Source organism: Xenopus laevis, chromosome 1L, assembly GCF_017654675.1.
Source record: "Xenopus laevis strain J_2021 chromosome 1L, Xenopus_laevis_v10.1, whole genome shotgun sequence".
NCBI lineage: Eukaryota > Metazoa > Chordata > Amphibia > Anura > Pipidae > Xenopus > Xenopus laevis.
Genome location: NC_054371.1, coordinates 165,290,766 through 165,311,779, shown reverse-complemented (window position 1 = coordinate 165,311,779; position 21,014 = coordinate 165,290,766). Strand labels below are relative to the sequence as shown.

Here is a 21,014-nt window from a genome sequence, read left to right as displayed (position 1 = left end):
ATTACTTTAAAACACTTAGGTTTTAGTGTTACTGTTCCTTTAAGAACACCATAAGTGCTAGTTGAAAAGCAGAGAAGGAGTAAGCCATAAAATTATCTTTAGAAAACTAATTTTTTGGCCTGTAATTGCGTTAACCAGTTTCAACCTCACCTTGCCAAAGGCATCCTGCATGCGGTTGACATCACTGCGTGCATGCAACACCTCTTCCTGTAGACTGCTGGCTAGGCTCTCTGCCTTCTCTTTGTCACTACGCACACTTTCAAGAAGGTTCTGTATGTGGGATGCATCGCCAGAGCTATGTATGGAATACAGCTCCGCTACCCTTTGTTTTTCCTGCTCCAGGTGTGCCTTCAGTCGAGCACATTCAGCCTGCTCTGAATTTAAGGTAGCCTTATACTCCTCCAATGTCACAGCTAAAGCTTGTTTACCTAGCTGCTCTGCCTCAGCAATGCGTTCCATGTGGTGATTTCGCTCCTTAAGAGCCCGGATAACATCTTGGGCATCCTTGTTATCCTGTTCTGCCATCTTTAATGAATTACTTAGATGCTGCTGTACCCCCAAAAGCTGCTCCCTCTCAAAACGCCCATTTTCAGCCAGTTCCATGTAGCGTTGTTCTAGATCCAGGTAGCGGCTACTCTTCAGATCATCATCAAGAGAGTAGGAAATATGATGTTCATCTAGCAGAGCTTGAGCATACTCTAGCTGACGGCTAAATAACTCCAGTTTGTCACTCTGCTGGCAGAGAGAGTCCATTAATATAACCTTCTCTTCCCCTAGTCTCTCGTTTTCACTGTTTAACTCCTGTGTTATCTGCTGAAGGTCAGCCAGTTCCTGTAAGGTGGCCTGTAGTTCTTCTGATGTGCTATGTTGATTTTCTTCCATTTGGTGGATGCGCTCAGTAAGGCACGCAACAGAAACTTCACTGGCATTCCCACTGCTTCCTTTGCGAGATCGATCAGTACTAGGAAGGCCTTCTGATTCTGAGGAAGATGAGGGTGCATCTAGAGCATCATCACTAGAGGTCAGTGGTTGGTAAACCTCACTACACTCACTATCTAGGTTATCCATAGAGCTGCTCCTCCTTTCACCAGTAAGGGTACTTTCATCTTGGCTAAGGAGATCCTCCATTGATCCAGGTGCTGAACCCTCTACAGAAGAGGTTAGAGTCCCTCCCCCACAGTCACTGTGGCTCCCTGAATTGATGCCCAAGGACTGAAAGCCATACAGCTTATCTGGATCATCTGGTTGATGTCCTAGTGAAAAGCCCAGGGCATTTAATCGATCCTTCAACATTCGATTTTCACTTTTTAGTTGCTGCATCTCCTCGCGTACTGTTGTATTCTGCTCTTGTAAATGTACTAATGGGAGCTCATCGGGACTCTTGTCAGAAACATCCTGTCCCAGTTGTGACCGGGTGTCCCTTAGCTCTGTACGAAGAAGAAGAATCTCAGAGTCTTTATTCTTAGCTAGGTTCATCAATTCTTTGACTTTGGCCTCCAGAGCTGCACGGTCACTTATCTGATTGTCAGATTTGGACTTGCTCATTCGAATATCAGAATCTGTTCGTCCACGTGATCTTTTGCTAGGAGCAGACACTTCTCCTGTGCCAACTCCTGATGCCTGTGGCTTCTTGTTGGCAGTCAAACGAGATCGCTCTCGTAACCTCTCTCGTGAAGAGCCAACTTCCTTAGCACTCGATGAACCACTACGCTTGGTGTTTGAACTACTTCCTGCAAGAAATTTAAAAAAAATGCTCTGAAAAGGTATAAATGATAAATTTACATCTGCAAGGATTCATATTAAAGGAATACTGTCATGGGAAAACATCAGTTAACAAATCAGTTAATAGTGCTGCTCCAGCAGACTTCAGCACTGAAATCCCTTTTTCAAAAGAGCAAACTGATTTTGTTTTATATTTAATTTTGAAATCTGACATGGCCTAGGCATATTATCAGTTCCCCAAGAGCCCCCAGTCATGTGACTTATGCTCTGATAAACTTCAGCCACTCTTTACTGCTGTACTGCAAATTTGAGTGATATCACCCCAATCCCCCCCCATAGCAGCCTAACAGAACAATGGGAAGGTAACCTAACACAAGGTAACAGCTCCCTGGTAGATCTAAGAACAGCACTAGAAAATTGCAGCACTAGCTATTTCCGAAAGTACATGACCATGCAAAATGAGGTTTGATGGCTGCCTACACACTTATTGGTTCAGGAATTACATTTTATATTGTAGAGTGAATTATTTGCAGTGTCGTTGAAATAAAAACGACACCATAAAAATCATGACAGAATCCCTTTAAAATACAAATGGTTACATCTCTGACTAAAAGCAATCATAAAGTGCAATTACTGTGTAGCAATAGAAATATTTTCAGCAGTGCTTAGCATTAACCTTTGCTAGTGCCATTTTAGCGATGAAGCAAGTTGAGAACCTTACCACGGGGTAAAAGGGGTGCGGTGCATTCGGGCTGCTGTTATTAGAGAAGTACCGGTACTGTGTTAATTTAGAGGTTCTAGCATCTTACCTGCACTACTTCTTGTTCTGCCCTCCTGTCCACTCATTGCTGTGCCAGAACTGGAGTAAGACGTAGTGCTGTTTTTCTTTACCTTCACAATATTGTTTGCAGGAAGGCCACCAGCCATGCCAGTTGAAAGATCATCATTGCTTTTAGCCTGGGAAAAGAATAAAAAATCCAGCTACCCACAAAGAAGAGACAATGTATTTTGCTGCCAGATGTTTTTTTTTTTTTAATTTTATTTTTATTTAGGAAATGTGCTGAGGTATCTATCCTCCACCTTTAAAAAGAAATATAAACCCACCACATCAATGACATTTGGCAAGTGCTCTTCTGAAATTTATACTGAGCAAATGTTTAGGTATATGGCTTTTTGCAGCTAATTCTTGGGGTCAGCGCAGAAGTTCTCCTTAAATTCTACTTTGTTGGCAGCCCTGGATTTAATTAAACATGCAGGAGGTTTCTTCCACTATACACTGCAGGATAGAATCAATTTCCTGCCACTCAGCATAATTCTCATGAGCCCAAAGCTTTATTCACTTACTATTGGAAACAGCACTTTTCCTACTGGGTATTCATTGATTTGCTAAAAAAAAAAAAAAAAACCTTATGCAAAATGCAGACAGCTGTGCTGGACTGTCCTGGAGGAACACATCTCTTTCAGCACAACCCCTGAATTCTATGGGTGGGGGTATCATAGCAATGTATATGCAGAGTGGTTTCATACTGAAGAACAACCTGCATTTTAAATTAAGTTTAGACTGCCAGCTCAGTAGCTACTTTGTCAGCTCTGTCAATCTTGCTATCAAAAATGAACAAAATACCTTAAAATGGCTTAAAAATATAAACTGGTATAATTCATATGAAATTAAATTTACTGGCCAATTTATAAACCCCATATAAGAGTTAGTCTAAGCCTACAATCTCATACTAGTCAGACTGTTAGACAGTTTTGAATACCATACAAAAATGTTGAACCTTCTCACCTTTGATAAGGAAGATCCAGGTCGGGAAACCTTGGAAGTGGTGGGTGCGCAGCTCTCGGACTTTGACCGCTCTGTACCCTGTGATTTATTATTAGCAGGTACTTTTGGGGCAGCGCCTACACTCCTGCTTGCTTTCCTCATCCTGGGTGGTCTGTTTGTGATGCATTTACAGCTGAATCTGTGGAGTACAAACAAAAAACAAAAGAGTTCTTCATTACACAAAGTGACTCTACTTAATGGCAGTGCTGTTAAATCTCCACAGCTCTCCACTACAGTAGATAATATCTTTACTAATGCAAAGTATAGCATTTCAGGCTGCTAAATAAGTCAACAGAATGACCTCCCACAACATACCAAAACCTTTTAAAGATTATTAACAATACAATACATAAGGGAAAAGCTTCTAACTTACCAGGAAGGCTCCATCTTAAATCAAGTATCCCTCCTCACAAGCTTGTTCATGATTCCTTTTGCTTATCCCAACCACCAGCGTCTTACATTTTTCCCACATGCATGCGTATAAGCTTTCCCATAACTTAAAAATAGATGCGATATGTTCCACAGAATTCAACAATTACATACATCTCGCTAGTCAGAATGTAAAGACAAGGGTCTGGTACCTGCTGTGAACTGGGTCACTGGTGTCAGAAAACATCAAAACACTGTTCTTGTCTCTGCTTGTCTCACACATACAAAAAGATATTGAAAGCAAGCTGCTCCCTGCCTTCTCACACTAGTAAAATCCTAAAGATAATTGGCCACTTTGTGTATCACACGTCACCTCATGAGTAACTGTAGCAAAAGTCTCACAGCTGTGAGAGAGTTAAAAAGGATGATGTTACAAGCCTATGTCAGCCAAGAAGGGGGTCCTGAATTCCTTATTTGGAATATATCCTTGCTCTACAAGTATCCTGACAGACATTAAACGGTTTTTAATGCTTTGCATTCCTTAAAAACAACAGGCTTGGAAAGGTTCTTTAGCCCCTCCCCTCCCCCCTGGGTCTGTCAGCCATATTCCCTGCACATCTGGAGAAGTGAAATGTGAGGTGCAAAGAGAAATGTTCCAGTGCAGCACGGTTAAAACAAATCTCCCCATAGTTTTCTCACAACTGCCAAATGATACAACAGTAAATATTATATCAAATGGATGCCATTTCTTCATATACAAAATAAGGAAAAGCATTATTGACAAAAAACCACACTTTTTTCTGTAATCCATGAAATGATTTTGATGATGGTTGAAAACATTAAAATGTAACCATACCCTCACTTTTTTTTTTTTGAAAGCTGCAAAGAGTCAGAAAGAAAAGGCAAATAACTATAAAAAATAAATAATGAAAACCAATTGAAAGGTTGCTTAGCATTGGCCATTCTATAACATACTAAAAGTTAACTTAAAGGTACAGTCATATGAAAAAGTTTGGGAACCCCTCTCAGCCTGCATAATAATTTACTCCACTTTCAACAAAAAAGAGAACAGTGCTATATCTTTCATTTCCCAGGAACATCTGAGTGTCGGGGTGTTTTCTGAACAAAGATTGTTTAGTAAAGCAGTATTCAGTTGTATGAAATTAAATCAAATGTGAAAAACTGGCTGTGCAAAAATGTGGGTACCCTTGTAATTTTGTGAATTTGAATACATGTAACTGCTCAATACTGATTACTGGCAATAACAAATTGGTTGGATTAGCTCTTTAAGCCTTGAACTTCATAGGCAGGTGTGTCCAATCATGAGAAAATGTATTTAAGGTGACCAATTGCAAGTTGTGCTTCTGGTTGACTCTCCTCTGAAGAGTGACAGCATGAGATCCTTAAAGCAACTTTCAAAAGATCTGAAAACAAAGATTGTTCAGTATCGTGGTTTAGGGGAAGGCTACAAAAGCTATCTCAGAGGTTATAATGGTCAGTTTCAACTGCATGAAATGGAATCAGGAAATGGAAGGCCACAGGCACAGTTGCTGTAAAACCCAAGTCTGGCAGGCTACAAAAATACAGAAACGGCATATGCGGAGGATTGTGAGAATGGTTACAGACAACCCAAAGATCACCTCCAAAGACCTGCAAGAACATCTTGCTGCAGATGGTGAATCTGTACATCGTTCTACAATTCAGTGCAATTTGCACAAAGAACATCTGTATGGCAGGGTGATGAGAAAGAAACCCTGTCTGAGTCGCTTGTTTTATGCAAAAGACAAGCCACATTCATTTTGGAACAAAGTGCTTTGGACTGATGAGACAAAAATGTAATTATTTGGTCATCATAAAAAGCTCTTTGCATGGAAGAACAAACACCGCATTGCAAGGAAAACGCCTGCTACCTTCTGTCAAATTTGCTGGAGGCTGTGGGGCTGTGTGGCTAGTTCAGGGACTGGGGCCCTTGTTAAAGTCGAGGGTCAGATAATTAAACCCAATATCAACAAATTCTTCAGGATAATGTTCAAGCATCAGTCACATAGTTGAAGTTACGCAGGGGTTGGATATTCCAACAAGACAATGACACTAAACACTTCAAAATTTACAAAGACATTTTTGCAGAGGGAGAAGTACAATATTCTGGAATGGCCGTCACAGTCCCCTGACTTGAATATCATCGAAAATCTATGGGATGATTTGAAGCAGGCTGTCCATGCTCAGCAGCCATCAAATGTAACTGAACTGGAGAGATTTTGTATAGACAAATGGTCAAAAATATCGCCATCCAGAATCCAGACACACATCAAAGGCTATAGGAGGTGTCTAGATGCTGTTACATTTGCAAAAGTTGGCTCAACTAAGTATTGATGTAATATCTCTGTTGGGGAGCCCACATTTATGCACCTGTCTAATTTTGTTAAGATTCATATTGCATATTTTCTGTTAATCCAATAAATAACTTTATGTCACTACTGAAATACTACGGTTTCCACAATGCATGTTATATATTAAAAGAAAGTTGCTACTTTAAAAGCTCAGCCAATGATAAACACAACTCTAAAGAATTAAGAGGGGTTCCCAAACCTTTTCATATGACTGCATATATTCAGCTTTCAAGATTTACATCAAGCAAGCCCATAAAGAAAAAACAAAAACTGAAGGTATACTGACTAATACTGGATAGGATTTGTTGCTAACTGGCAGATACCAAACCAAATGCTACCTGCCTGAGAGTGCCCAAGCACATTAAATAAAAGTCCAAAAAACAAACAAGCCAAACTCATCTTTTGTGACCTTACACACAGGCATTAACTTGCGATCCGATGCAGAGACTTTTTTTTTTTCATTTAACCATAGAGAATTATTAAACGATTAATTACATCAGGGATTCCCAACTTTTTCTGGACCGGGGACCAGTGCCAAATTTTTTTTCCGAGGACTGGGCGGTGGGGAGGGGTCGGCAGCAAATTTGGACGTGCCGGCATCCAATTCGGCGAGCCTCGTTTGTGCGCACTGGGCTCGGCGGTCCCAGTGCGGAGTGTCCGCGGCCCACTTCTTGGGGCCCCTGAATTACATCTTCACAAAATAGATTACGTCCTGCACTGCCTGTGGCAAAATGCAGTAAATTCCAGCAAGAACCAACAGTTTGTTAAGGGACCTTGAATTTCTGTTTAATTACTTTTAGATGGGTAGGTCATGCCCAAATACATGATGGTATCTTGCACAGGAATTGCACATGAATAGCCTTATAGTCATAGATAGTCAGAAAGGCAGGTAAATATCAAGGGCTAGTACGACTGCTTTGGAGGTTAATTCCCAATCCCACCTGCAACTGTCCCAAGTTTTATTCTTGACATGAGTGAAGGAGATTTACCTGCCAGAAAATGCAGAAAAAAATATTTGCGTTTTCTGCAACACATGCCATAAGCCTAAATTAGTGTTGCTCTTATTTCTTAACCAGAAACATGGGGACATTTTCAAATAAGGAGCATATGGGTTGAATAGCAAGAATAACCAGAACTTGTAGGCACGGCCCCTCAGTATTGTGCCTTACTTCAGCCTCTTAGTATTGTTGTGGAAATTCAGTAATTCACTATTTCAGTATGAAGAATATACAAAAGATGGATCCTTATGCACAATGATAATCTTCAGCAGCTTCTCCATTCTCCATTTTACAGGGCTCCATTCTGTTAATGGATAGGGATTTCCAAATTTTTTCGCCTTGTTTCGCCGCAGAAATTACGCCCATAGACTTGTATGGCGTTGTACTCTACCTCAGCCATCGGTTACAAACAATAGGTAAAATAACTGTACAAAAATAGCAATTTGAGGTCCACATTTTTAAGTAGCCCAAAACCATTCAGTAGGCTGTATTTTATGGCGAGTCACTTTAAGGAAACACTTTTGTAATTTATTGGTTTAACCTCTATTTAAATCTAAGTTTACAAATGGATAAAAAGATTTAGAAACACTGTATTATTATATTTTGTAAACACAATATATGGTTCAAACGAAGGGTAATAGATGATGGAATGCCTTTAGCATAGGTTTACCAGATCACTTAAAACCTTTGGGAGAATCCTGCTAGAAGCGATGTAAGGACTGCAATGTAATTTGGCAGCAATCAATGCAGCCCTGCAACATGCATTTTTAGACGTGTCCCTGAATTTTCAAGTGATCAAAATGTTACCTTTACTGCTGCATACAGTACACTAGTTCTGTGCTCATGAAAACCAACCTCCTCCCATTCTAATTTCCCTGGAAGCAGCTTTGCCCTAGCTGTGTACATATCCCCAAGAAACTGCACTTCATCACAAGCCACAGAGGTTGCCTGAATGTGTATACAGTGAGAATGGCATCCTGTGCATTTGTCATCACTACTCAAAGGTGGAACTATGCTGTGGCTCATCAGAGTGGCTGTAGCTGCTTAAGAAAGAGTGCCTCATAAAAACGAAAGACACACTAGAACCTGTTGACACCACCAAAGAAGCAAAAGGAAAATAAAAGATGTGGGTTTTTACCCAAAGGGATTATATAAAGATTATTATAAAGATCATTAAAATGGACTAATTGACAAACCAATTAAAAATATATATATTTTTTTTTACGATAGCTCGCTAAGTTAGGTGGCCTAGTGCCTTCCCCATCAAATGCTGATGTTTAGTGGATCTATCACAATAATCTTTTTGCTTTGTTGCACCCTTCCACACAGGATTAGGCCCAAGTGGTTGTTACATTGACTATCTTAGGCTAGGGCCACACAGGCAACTATGACTAAGTGCCGGAGGGTACAAAACGCGTAAGGTGGATCATGTGGGGTCAGTATGTATCTATCTTTTAACATGTGAACATTAGTAAACAATTTGTTTTTACTGGATTCAAGCCTTGGGACATATATCTTTTGATATAAATATTTTGTGTTGACTGCCTTCGGAACCGGGGCATGTCCCTTTGGCTGTGGTTGAAGATACATGGTAAGCAGCTGTATGGACTCACATAATGATTTAGGGCCACACAGGGGCCGAAATCCTCTGGCTAATTTCTGCCCTACAGCGGGCAGTAGCCTCCTCTCTTCCGCAATTGACATTCTTCAGCAATCTGTCTATGGCAAACAGAGATTCTGGCTCAAAATGCAGGCACTCGCAGAAGAGAGAGGAGACTATTGCCCGTGGTAGGGCAGAAAGCAGCCAGAGCAGAAGCCGATACAAAGGCAAAATCTGCAGGAACAGTAGTTTCAAAAAAACAGACTGTCCCTGGAAATTAGGCACAGCTTGCAGCCATGATGATCTGAATCTTCACTAGAATGAAGAAACTACCTTTATCTAGACACAATTGTTCAACACATTTGTTCAGTTATGCACCCATGCATTCTCCTGTACATAAGCAAATACCCCCTTTTAACATGAGCTTCTTCAGTTGGGCATGTGTAAAAAAACAAGCATAAACACACATTTGAATTTCCTCGTAGTTCCTTTTAGGGGCCATTTTTTAACCCATATAAGGCTCCCGGACTCATTAAATCCTTCCATCGCCTTGTTACACTGTGAAGTGAGATTCTGGGATTTGAATTCCCTCTGCTTTCCATAGTTAGCGGCACACAAATTCTCAGGAGTTTATTATTTGTTAACGCAATTGCTCCTGACAGCAGTATCCGTGTCTGTTCAGGGCTGGTCTTGACTACATGTAACATGAAAGTAATGTAGCAAATCTAACACAGCGCATTACAGAGATTATACATCATTCACATGATCAACTCAGTTGATCTTATAGCATAAGGTCCCTATTACATTCATACACACCATGGTCAATTTAATCAGAACTTTTTTCTGTACCTAAGGAAGGGGATAATAAATAACATGGCACAACTTGGTAGAAGCCGACAGTAACAGACTTATAATACTTATATCATATTACTTTATCCCAGATATATATTCCATTAAAGGACCTGTAAAGCCCAAACATGAATTATCTTTAAAAAAGCAGCTGTGTTACTAAAAGTCTGCTGGTGTGTTACATGTACCTCTGTGTGCTTTCTTGTAGCAGCTCTGTTGATCCGTTTCCTCTGATAGTGTAGAGTAGGAGAAGCGTTTTTCCCAGCATGCCTATCTTCCCATTGCGACTCACGACGTGGATCATGCGCAGTTCCTCTCTGTAGTACTGCTGAGCATGCGCATATTGAGCAGCTTCTTCCCTGCTTACGTCGTTACTGCCCTCCCTCTATGTTAGAGCAGCTAATCACGCTGCAGGAAACGGGTTGCCATAGCAACAATCGTTTCTAAATGGGAGAGCAGAGCTGTGCAGCTTGCTGACCAGATTTGCTATATGTAAAACACGCTGTGTCAGTGTGCGAGTATAACCAGCGTATTATGTAGCGTGATTACGCAATGGGGTCAAGTAAAAAAAAAAATAGACGCATGCGCATTTTACTAAAAACGAAGGAGGAAGTGATGTCGGCGGATTTAAAATGGCCGCCGCGAAGGAAGAAATAGCGTCGGTACTTTGAGAAGTTGGACACCGAATATGGCAGCGCTTAAAAACTTATCAATATGGCGGTTGGGGAGGCACAGATGTGGCTAATCTAATGAAGGTTAGCCAATTTGAACCCTTTACTTTTCCTTTAACAAACCTATATTACTAGAGGATATCCGGACATATTTAATTAGGACACTTGATTATTGACAATAGCAGGGTTGGTTGGTAACTGAGCTATGTATGTTTCTAGCCCAGAGCTCAAACCCTTTATTCTCATATGTCTTTTTTCTCTATTCAAGGAACAGTTCTTACAAATGATGCAATGAAAAGAAGCCACAAAAATATTTCAAGGAGTTCCCATGCAAAGTAGTATGTTTTCTCGATTTCTTTGTTTGACTCTCATTTACTTAAGGTTCCTGGGTGTAAAGGAAAGTCTTCATGCTTCCCCTCACCTTTAAGTCTACTAGAAATTCATTTAAACATGCATAGGGCCTTCCTCACCTTTTGTACCGGTATTGATTGTGATGTATGTAACTCCATATGTTCTATGTATATAAATTCATGTGATTTAGTTGTATAATCACATTTACTTTACAGTGCTACGCAATACGTTGGCACTATATAAATACATGATAATAATAATAATAATAAATAACCCCAGTAGGCTGGTGTTGCTTCCAATAAGGATTAATTATATCTTAGTTGGGATCAAGTACAAGCTACTGTTTTATTATTACAGAGAAAAAGGAAATAATTTTTAAAAATTTGGATTATTTGAAATATTTGGAACAATCAGATTACCCCCGATATAGCCATGCCTGTTAATGGCATATCGGGAAAGATCCGCTCGTTTGGCAACATCGCCAAACGAGCGGATCTTTGCATCTATGGCCACCTTTAATCTCTGCAAGTACTGTTGGGAGCATTCCCACATGCTAATACATCTTAGAATCAATAATAAATCATTAAACAAAAAGGTTTAAAGCTGGCCATAGATGCAAAGATCCAATCGTACGAATCATCGTACGATTGGTATTTCCTATCTCCCGACCCGCCACTAACCATTCAGATCAAAGTCTTACCAGTCATATATATCCAACCAAAGCTGGTGACAGTCTCCCACTGAAAATCGTACGATCGGCAATACACACAGAGATATTATCGGCAGCCGACAGAAATTTTCTAACCTGTCCGATCGACCAAACGACCGATCTGCGCCGGACGAAAAATGTCGGGACTCTCCACACATGGTCCAAAAATCGTACGAATCCACGATTCGTACGAGCTTAATGCTGACAATTTGGTAGTTTAGCACTTATGGGAAACAGTTGTCTAAGGCAAGGCTGTAGGTTTATTTCTTGCAAGACACCAACACAAACGCATGCCACCTGAAGTCTGCATAATGTGAAATATACCTTATTTTTTGTCATAAAAGAGGTTCTATGTTATAAATGACTAATGGATGTGTTCTGTCTCACCAGAGTACTCATCTCTTCCACATTCACCATCATGATAGAAAAAAATCGCCGAAAGCTAATGGTACAAACAGGTTTTCTCCAGCCTGTGGATCTCCATGCCTCCTGTCTTTAACATAAATGGAAACCCCTTTCACTAAATTTACAGAGAGAGAAAATGTTACGTGAGCCATTAGTCAGCATGAGCCTTTCCAAAAAATGGAAATTGATCCTTCTCTTCTCTTGTGAAACGAGTGCATTCCCAAGAGTATATCTAAACTCTTTGCCATAGAGCAAGAAGGGATGCTTTTTCTGCCAGCAGAAAGTCGAAATTGCTATGAGTGCAACGTGAAATATTTCTGCAGATAAACAGTTTAAACCTTTAAATGCAGCTGTGGCATTGTTACCATAATATTAATTATTCATAATTCCTAAGAGCCATGAATATCTTGTAAATTGAATACTTATAAATGGTGCTTAGTGGTGCAATGCTAGCAACTCCACCAGCGTTCGGCGCACTGGCCGCAACTTCGGATTTTTTTTGAATTTGCGTTGTCCTGGCGAATCTACACCTGGTGAAGTGTTGCGATGTGAGCGAAGCCATCGCTGGCAATTTTCGGAGGTTAGTGAACTTGCCCCAATGAAACTTGTGTATTATAATATATAAAGTACCCCCCTACAACTTTTTAATATGAGCCTATTAAAAGTGACCTTGGAGTTCCAATGTTCTGTATAAAAGTACTTGCCTTTATATGGTCATGAAAATGTAGATAAAATGTCCTAGTCATAAAATGGTCTTTGAAAGCAAATCAATGCATACTATAATAATATGTGCTGACAGAGAAGCAGAATGATAAATAATGCAGAAGGAAGAAGTGAGGAGTAAGTACAGCAGGCACATATATCTGATCTGATTGCCATTTGTCCTTATAAGAAAGTTATGTGGGGTATTGGGATGATGGAGCAGTAATACAATAATAAAGATGCCAGACACATCACTGCACGTAGTACATAGACATTAACAAGTAACTGATGTACGAGTCAGTGTATCTTTTATGTAGGGATAAGTCGATGAACATGAAACACAATTACACACAATCAGCAGTAAGTAGAAGATGCATGTGCCAACATCAGTCACACATCACGCAGCGTCAGTCATATATCATCTCACACTAGCAATCTGTCATACAACGTCACCAGCCATGTTGCGGGAGGGTTGCAAATACGGCTAGTCCATATAAAAGCAGTTTACTCTATTTATGCATGTCATATTATTCCGTTCCACTCACCGAGTAGCCGCTCCGGTTCTCTAGATTCTGAGCCTCCTCAGGGCACTTCCGGTTCCGGCATCTCACAGAGCCTGACAACGAAAACCAGCACGCCAAGGTTCTCTGCGCATGCGCTTCAGAGACCCGCTTGACCGTGTTCATTACAGGCCTCCGCCCACTGTGAGCTGATCTAGAGGGACCAGCTGTGCAATGATGTGCAGGCGTGGCCTCTTTTGTTTACACTGTGGAGCGCCAGTAAAATGCATTCCTAGAGAAAGAATGTTTGGATTGTAGGCTGTCAGGAGACAGTCATTACAACCCTGTGATCGTTTCTCACACGCTAGCGCCTAGTTTCCCAAAGACTCTCATTTCCAGGGAGAGTCCAATTATGCTGTTAGACATCTCTTAGAGCATTATTCATTGTCTGTGGGGATATATTATTTGGCGTGATTAAAAACATAAGAGGCTGCATAAAAGTAATAAAGTATACGTGTATGTGTCCTATTTTCCTCTGTATTATAGTCTTTAGGCTGTCTACAGTGGGCTTCTAAGTTCTTAGTGTCCATTATAACATCACAAAACTGACGTGGTGTTAACACTGGTCTATCCACCCTCCATATACAAATGACACAAGACATGTTCTTACGTTGGCCAATATTGCATTTTGCACTGTGTCCTTATTAATTGCCCAAAGCTCTAAGGCACATAGCAGGCACATAGAGACAAGCAGAATTAAAAACATACTCTGACTAGCTGACTAGCGCTGCCAGCTGGGCTGTTGATGCCTGATGCCTCTATTAGACGGGAATAAAGGTAAAAATGTAAGAAGGCCAGTGTGTGGGTTTTTGATTCAGAAAAGGAGGCAATCTTGCCACTGGCATAGGGTTGCCACCTTTTCTGGAAAACAATACCGGCCTTCCTACATATTTATCTTTTTTTCCCTATTAAGAACATTGGGATCAACCATCATTTTTACCGGCCAGTGCATGAAACGTGTCAGGCTGTTCTTGTCCTAATTAATGAATTTTAACCTTAACTGATTTCACTACTGCGTGAATTACTGATGGTCCCTTGCATTAAGCTGCTCTAGATAGATTGTGGTTAATGTGGACATCATGCCAAATATGGTTCATCTGCTGTTCAGCTCTACTCAGAGCCGGATTTACATAGCGGCCGCCCCTAGGCCTACTGCCGTTTGTCACCCCTGTACCCTTCCCTTTATTCATGCAAATTGTCATCATCTGGACTGGAGCAATGGGGATTTAAAAAATGATTGTATCTCCAGCGTAGCCCCAGTGTTTTTGAACCAATGTGGGTGTGGTTGGGCAGCATGCAGCCCCCTAAAGTCCTGCCACCCGAGGCCTGGGCCTAAGTGGCCTTTCCACAAATCCGGGCCTGGCTCTACTTCTTGTATTTTAAATTGTTTGGCAATCATTTATCAAGAAACTGTAAAATGAATGAATGTAATTGAGGCTACTTTCATACTACTAAGTGTAAAGTCAGTGCTATCTGATTGTGCTTCCCCCATATCAGATACCATCACTTCAATCTCACTATATCTCAGTAGTTAATGGTAAAGAGTCAGAGCCAAGTTGCTGCATACCCCAAGTTTGATCCACAACACACAAACCATAGTCTATTAAAGTGAAGAAGTAAGATCTGAGTTATATAGACTTAGGTTTTGCTGTTAGATACTGAAAACCAATTTAGTGATAAAGTTAAAATCTTTAGCCTCTCTTTATATTCTGTATACTGTATCTATCATCCGAAAATGAAGAAATTGATTATTTGATTAAACTTCCCTTTAAGGTTACTGTCATATAATACACAAGGGCCATGAATATCCTGTAAATTATATCCTTATAAACTGTGCTTATATCAGTTTTAATCAGAGATTAGTGATGTCACATGACTCACTGAAACTTGTGTATTATAATAAAGTATTCCATGTTGAAGAATATGAGGATAAAAACGATCGGCCTTCAGCCTCGTGGTTTTATATGGTCATGGAGGTCCTCTTTAATAATATTTAAATATTTTACAAGAAGGGGTACTTTATTCACTATATATCTTTTGGTTTGGAGGCTACTTTTATTTGGATTTGTAGGACAGATTCTCCAGAAATGTTTTCATATTTAGCATGGGATTTTCTTAAGATATATATGAGAATTATCTGAGATTTTTCTGTGGTATTTGCCACAGACCTGTTTAGAGAGAATAACTCTCAACCCTAGTAGACTCTCTTTTCACTCCACATCACTATCTCTATATCAGTATCACTTGAGGAAGGGCATACTATTTTCCTAAAACATCTGATCCTATCCTGTGTGTGTTTCCAGAACATTGAAATAACATTGGGAACACACCACTTTTTATTAATCAATTAAGGTATAGGAGTTATTACTTGTGAATGGGATCATTTACTGCTAGGCCAGCACCAATGCCTACATCCCCACACCTGCTAGTGATGTTGACAAAAAGTCGACACTCACTTGACCCTAACCTGCCCCTCCACCACCCACACACGACCCTAACCCAACGAGGGACCCACTGTCAATGCCGGCCCAGACATCACTACCTGCATTTCTTTAAAGCATTGCGTTTGGTCACCACTGACATGGCATGGTTCTTCACTGCTAATTTCTGGTACTGACACATTACTTAGCATGAATGTATTTAGTGTCATAATTCTCTGGTCCAAATGTTCCAAAAAGTGTGCTCCCATATTTATTGTATCACTTATAGTCCTGCCTGGAGAACAGCGGAAACATTAAATAAAACATATAAAGAGTGGCTTTAACATTTCTTATAATACCCATTCCCCCACTAGAAGCCAGTTTTAAGTTTAACTTTTCCCTTTTCCCCATTTCTTCACACATCTTCACATTGCCCTGCATCCAGCTAAGCCTGCCACAAACCACAGCACAGTTTATATAACACACCCTTCTGCCCCCATATGTAATTAATAAAGACTCTCTTCAACACACTGCCCCCGTCATGATATTACATTACAGTTATGAAAAATAAACGTTTCCAGATCACATGCTTAGCAAATGGAAACATGCTTTTTATAATTATGCTGCAGCCTTTTGCCACTTCTTGAAGCATTCCTCCACTCTGGCATTCTTTACTTCATTTAGTCATTCTATTCCCAAGCCTCCAGGCCTAGAAACATTCTCTCAAGTCTACATGTTCATTGAAGCTTATTAGACTGCTCATTTCTGTCACTAATTCACTCTTAGATTTCCCCACCTCTGATCACTCCCTGTCTCTGGGTGATTTGTCTTGAGGCTAATTCCTTACAAATCATTTCAGCCACAGATTTAAATTGATAGATGGTTTATTAAATTAATACAGTTAATCTGTATTAAATCTGCTTTGCACCCTTTCTGTGATACTGTTACAGTATGTATACAGGGAGTGAAGATGTAAATGATGCTGCAGTTATAGAGGCAGTTTACTTCAAAAATTGCCTTTAACTATTTATAAGGGTTTAATTTTCCTTGCAACCAGTCAGTGGTTTGAATGAGAGACTGTAATACGAACAGGAGATGACCAGTTTCTCATTAAAATCAATGGGAATGCTGCAAGGGCTACTTTTAGACATGTTTCAGCTGGTTGCGTCACATATCTTTATTTGAATTAGAGTTCAACATGGAGTGTGAGAGTTATTAAATGATAGTGGAGTAATATTCATATGTGCAACGGTTGAGTATGGTCACCAAAGCCTCACAGTTACACTCTGTTCCCTTAACCTTTGCCATTGTTTTCTTGTATTCTACAATTAAGCAAAGCAGAACATTTCTTACTGATGTATGAGATATAAATTTACTTTGGCTAAAGTGCAACTTCTTAGACCATTTCACCAGTGGAAGAGTTTGTTTTTTGAAGTGCAATAATATATCATCCAGTTTAAGCCTTACAGCCATATTGACAATGAAAAAAGACCCCAAAGCAACAAGTAACATTCTCTGAAAGCAAACAGAAGCAGCATCTTTAATCTATAGTTCTTGCTATACTAAATGAAAAGTCCGATGAGGGCTGTCTTGCTTTATACTCATAATTGCAGAGGATCTTGAACACCTCACACCACAGTGCAGATACTGCAAGACTGCTTTGTCATTGTATATTTATTGACTTGGGAGAACTTACAGCTGGTACTTTATAATTTGCTACAGTTTTTCTAAAATATAAACCAAGTGTTACGAGAGATGCTTTTCTCTATTTTCCAACTTTATTTTAGAGCATATTTATTAAAAAAAATTAAAATAGAGCGCCCACTGTTTTTAAATAATAAAAAATTCTAATCCCATAAAAGTGAATAGAGTTGGGAGTGTTGACTGACCAACTATGGTGAGTTCTATATTGAATTTTTTGATAAACATGCCCCTTTGAGAGATGCCAGGCTTATCTACTGTGCTACTATCCTTTTGATGTCACCTGAATTAAGAGAGAAGTTCCATAAAAGGAAGCAAACACACAGTTACCATGAGGAAGGTGTGTGATTTGATCCAGTGGATAATGACCTTGACTTTTCCTAGAAGCTGCCATAATCCCTCTATGGTGCAGCATTCAAACACTGTACTAAACCCCCCCTGTGTCTGAGCTATGTGCTGCTGCTGATTTATTCTGGAATTACAGGTTTACATTTATGCTTATTGCAAGCAACACAAATCTAACCATTCCTGTTTTTGTGAAAGCTTTACAACATGCATATTAACCCAAGTCTGCGCCTGCTGGAGCACACCTGTCTGGACACTTGCTACAATGTCTTCCAGCACATACAGGCCATAACACTGTGCTGTGAATCTGACAATCCAGATATACCCAGGACTACCTACCATAGCTGTACAGTGTATTTCAGTTTGTTGATCAAGGAAGTTACACAATAACCTGTGTGTTGTGCATAGTATGGCACCAGTTTAGCCAACCAGAGGAAGTTCCGTTGCAGCCTTTTGTGGTCACCTACCTAGGTAAAAAACGGTAAAAACTGAACTAAAAAAATGAAAATCTAAATTCTGCTCCTGGCAAATTAATCACCAATTCACATGTGTTGTCTTCAGATATTTTATTGAATAGCTTGTGTGTACAAACAGAGGCTACAAACAGTTTTGAATATTTTAACAAATACAATATATTCCCTTTTTAAATATTATTTTTTCACATTAGAAAAAAAAAACCCCTCAATGTTTCTGAGACATACTGCACTTCTTGCCTCTAGGACAGAGGTGTAGGACAGTACCTTCCATGCTTACGCTGCTGTAACTCTAGAGTCCCTGAATCCTCCCCTATAATAAATAAAGCACTGGTGTAAACTGCATGGATCCAGTCACAAGACAACTGCATGGCATCAAAGCATGTCATGTCAGTTCAACTTCAACAGTGCAACTCCTGTGTCCTCGAGAATATATATATATATACATATATATATCTCAGAGTTACAGGCAACTGATACCGATACCATCATACTCTGAAGCTATGCCAGTTTGGCTTTAAACGCACTAAACTCTTAAATAGGAATGCTGCATTGTGATAATACAGACAATCTTATGACAAATATCTGTATTCCTGGGTGTATATGTATACTTAGTAAGTAGGCACTCAAACACACAAATAAGTGATTCTCAAACTCCCTACAAAGCTAACCCAGAAAGCTCTGGTCCCAAATGAAGCTGTATTACAAAGTGTGCTCAGCAGTGAACCAATACCCCCAGAAATCAGGGCACAACTGCATCATAGCACTTAATGGCTGACCCAGTGCACAGATCACACAAAACATGTCTGTAACAGAAGGAATGTTAATAGAACAGGTCTGACTTTGGCAGTGCATTTCTGTGGTCTGACTTTGAAAACAGAGACCAGCTCTGCATGCAGATAGCGGGTAGGTCCCTTGATACTGTTGCCTCATTGGCAAGGAAAGGTAATGCTTGAGCAGCTCAACGGCTTATTATTTAGTAAATAACTTTATGGCTTCCGGTCCCCGTGATATGATCATGATCTGGGTTATTCGCACCAGCTGCTCACCCCCTCATCTGGAGAATTCAAGATTAGCCCTGAATCCTGACTCCAAGCAGCAAGTATTTTGCATATTACACAGAACTGTGAAGGCAGAACTTGGGGAAGGTCTTGGGGTTGGGATACAGGCACCTTTATCTTTGTAAAATTATTTTCATGATATAACCTTGCACTTTGTATTATTCATGGAAAATTGATGTATACTTTTTTTTTTACTTTTCTTTTTTAAATAAACCTTTTGCTGATGTTTTTGGCTAATAAAACATCAATATTTAAATTCAGCTGTAGAAGGACATCTTTAAAACATGCTGCAAACACCACAATCTATAAAACTGTCCTAAAGACTATAACACAAACACCTGAAATACTTGAGAAAGTCAGCCACCTGCACAGTGCCTCCCATTGGTAATGAAATATTAGGGGGCGCATTTATTCATATTTATAATGCCTTGGAAATACACCAGACTGCCACATTAATGGCTCAGGACACAATGGAAAATTGGACGTATTTATAAAGCTGTGTAATAATTTTAGGTACGTTGAGTTCCATTTGTTTTTAAAAAATATTGGTTGTCTCTATTGTTTTACACCAGAATTTGTTGCCTTTTTTTTTTTTTTGCCCCCATTGACTTCAGTGCACCAGATCATGTTTTATGTGTTGCAAAATAATCCCCAGACAAATAAATGTAACGATCCATAAACAATAAACCCAAAGCAACTGGACTTGCTAATAAATCTTGAGATGTTGCACAGATGAGTGGTGAAATGTTATAAAATACTGTTTCTTTGGACTTCTCACTATAAGAAAGTGTTTACCATGTCCTGGATGAATGAAATCCTACATTATTAGTGATTAATAATGACTTCTAGGTGCATGTTGTTAATTCACTTATAAGGACAACAGTTATTCTAAATACACCATTTTACTTTTTTTGATATAGTTTTCAAAGCTTTATAAATATGCCCCTTCACATTTCTCCAGAACCGTTCCATTTACAAACGTGACATGTAAAATTGTATTATACTGACACCTTGTGGCTGACAGTGACAAAGCAGGATACAAACTCCCATTAAAACAGCATTGGAAATTTAGCCCTTACTAGAGAAAAGGTAAACATCTTAAAAAACAGCCAGGGGATGATACCCCGATTCGTGTCAATTGACATGTTTGAATGGAAAAACCAATATATACACAAAGAACAGGTTTTCCCAATGATATTAAGTATGCCTTTTACTAGAAAGACCACTATGATGGAGCCCCAGAAATATGATGGATTGTGGCACCGATCCATAGCCCAGTCTGTATAAAATATAGTGTTTTGGTCCAAGACAGGATACATACAGTATAACTATTGCTATGACCATAGAGGGTACTGGTCTAGATACGGGAGCAAAGGGAAGAACCATCAGCTGCTCTACATATTATTTAAACTGGAAAAGACAGTCATCTAGTAACTCCCTACTGTTAAACTACCTGTCCCAGCAAGCTGTCAGCCCATGGCTCCCAGCTGCAAACTTAACATTCTAGAATTAGCAGTCCTACAACAGCTAGAGAGCCAAAGATTGCCAATTTCTGACTAAAGACTAATAAATAAATAAATTAAAAAAAGTTTTTCTCTTTAGTGCTTAGAATTCCCTGTTGCACATCTCCTCCTGAATACTCAGTGTGTGCAGTGTGTGGGAGGGAACAGACTGCAGGTCCCTTCCATCACAGTGTGTGCCTGTTGCAAAGGGACAGGCAGGGTGGTGCCCTGTAACAGTGACGGTATGTCAGTTCTCTTTCTGAAGATATCACAGGTTCCATTGGGATGACTTCCGTAGCAGTTGGCAGCAGAGAGCAGAAATCATACTTCAGTAGAAAAGAGTATACTCTGGCGCTTGCTG

At 39.8% G+C, this 21,014-nt stretch overlaps 1 protein-coding gene across 3 annotated transcripts in view; it reads right to left on the bottom strand.

Annotated features, from left to right (window-relative positions):
- The window catches only part of specc1l.L (sperm antigen with calponin homology and coiled-coil domains 1-like L homeolog), a 33,332-nt gene extending 20,038 nt beyond the window's left edge, over nt 1-13,294 (bottom strand). The window contains exons 1-5 of one of the 3 annotated variants that reach the window (XM_041566610.1): nt 13,137-13,294; nt 3,509-3,686; nt 3,067-3,108; nt 2,532-2,679; nt 151-1,730 (exon numbers count right to left, since the gene is read on the bottom strand). In XM_041566610.1, the coding sequence (XP_041422544.1) occupies nt 151-1,730; nt 2,532-2,679; nt 3,067-3,108; nt 3,509-3,649 (1,911 nt within the window). In that variant the 5' untranslated portion in view covers nt 3,650-3,686; nt 13,137-13,294. Of the gene's footprint in view, nt 1-150; nt 1,731-2,531; nt 2,680-3,066; nt 3,109-3,508; nt 3,687-4,128; nt 4,259-13,136 lie in introns of those variants that run through there. The other 2 variants (XM_041566605.1, XM_018261804.2) reach the window with 2 other exon arrangements.
- Nucleotides 13,295-21,014: the final 7,720 nt, after the last annotated feature.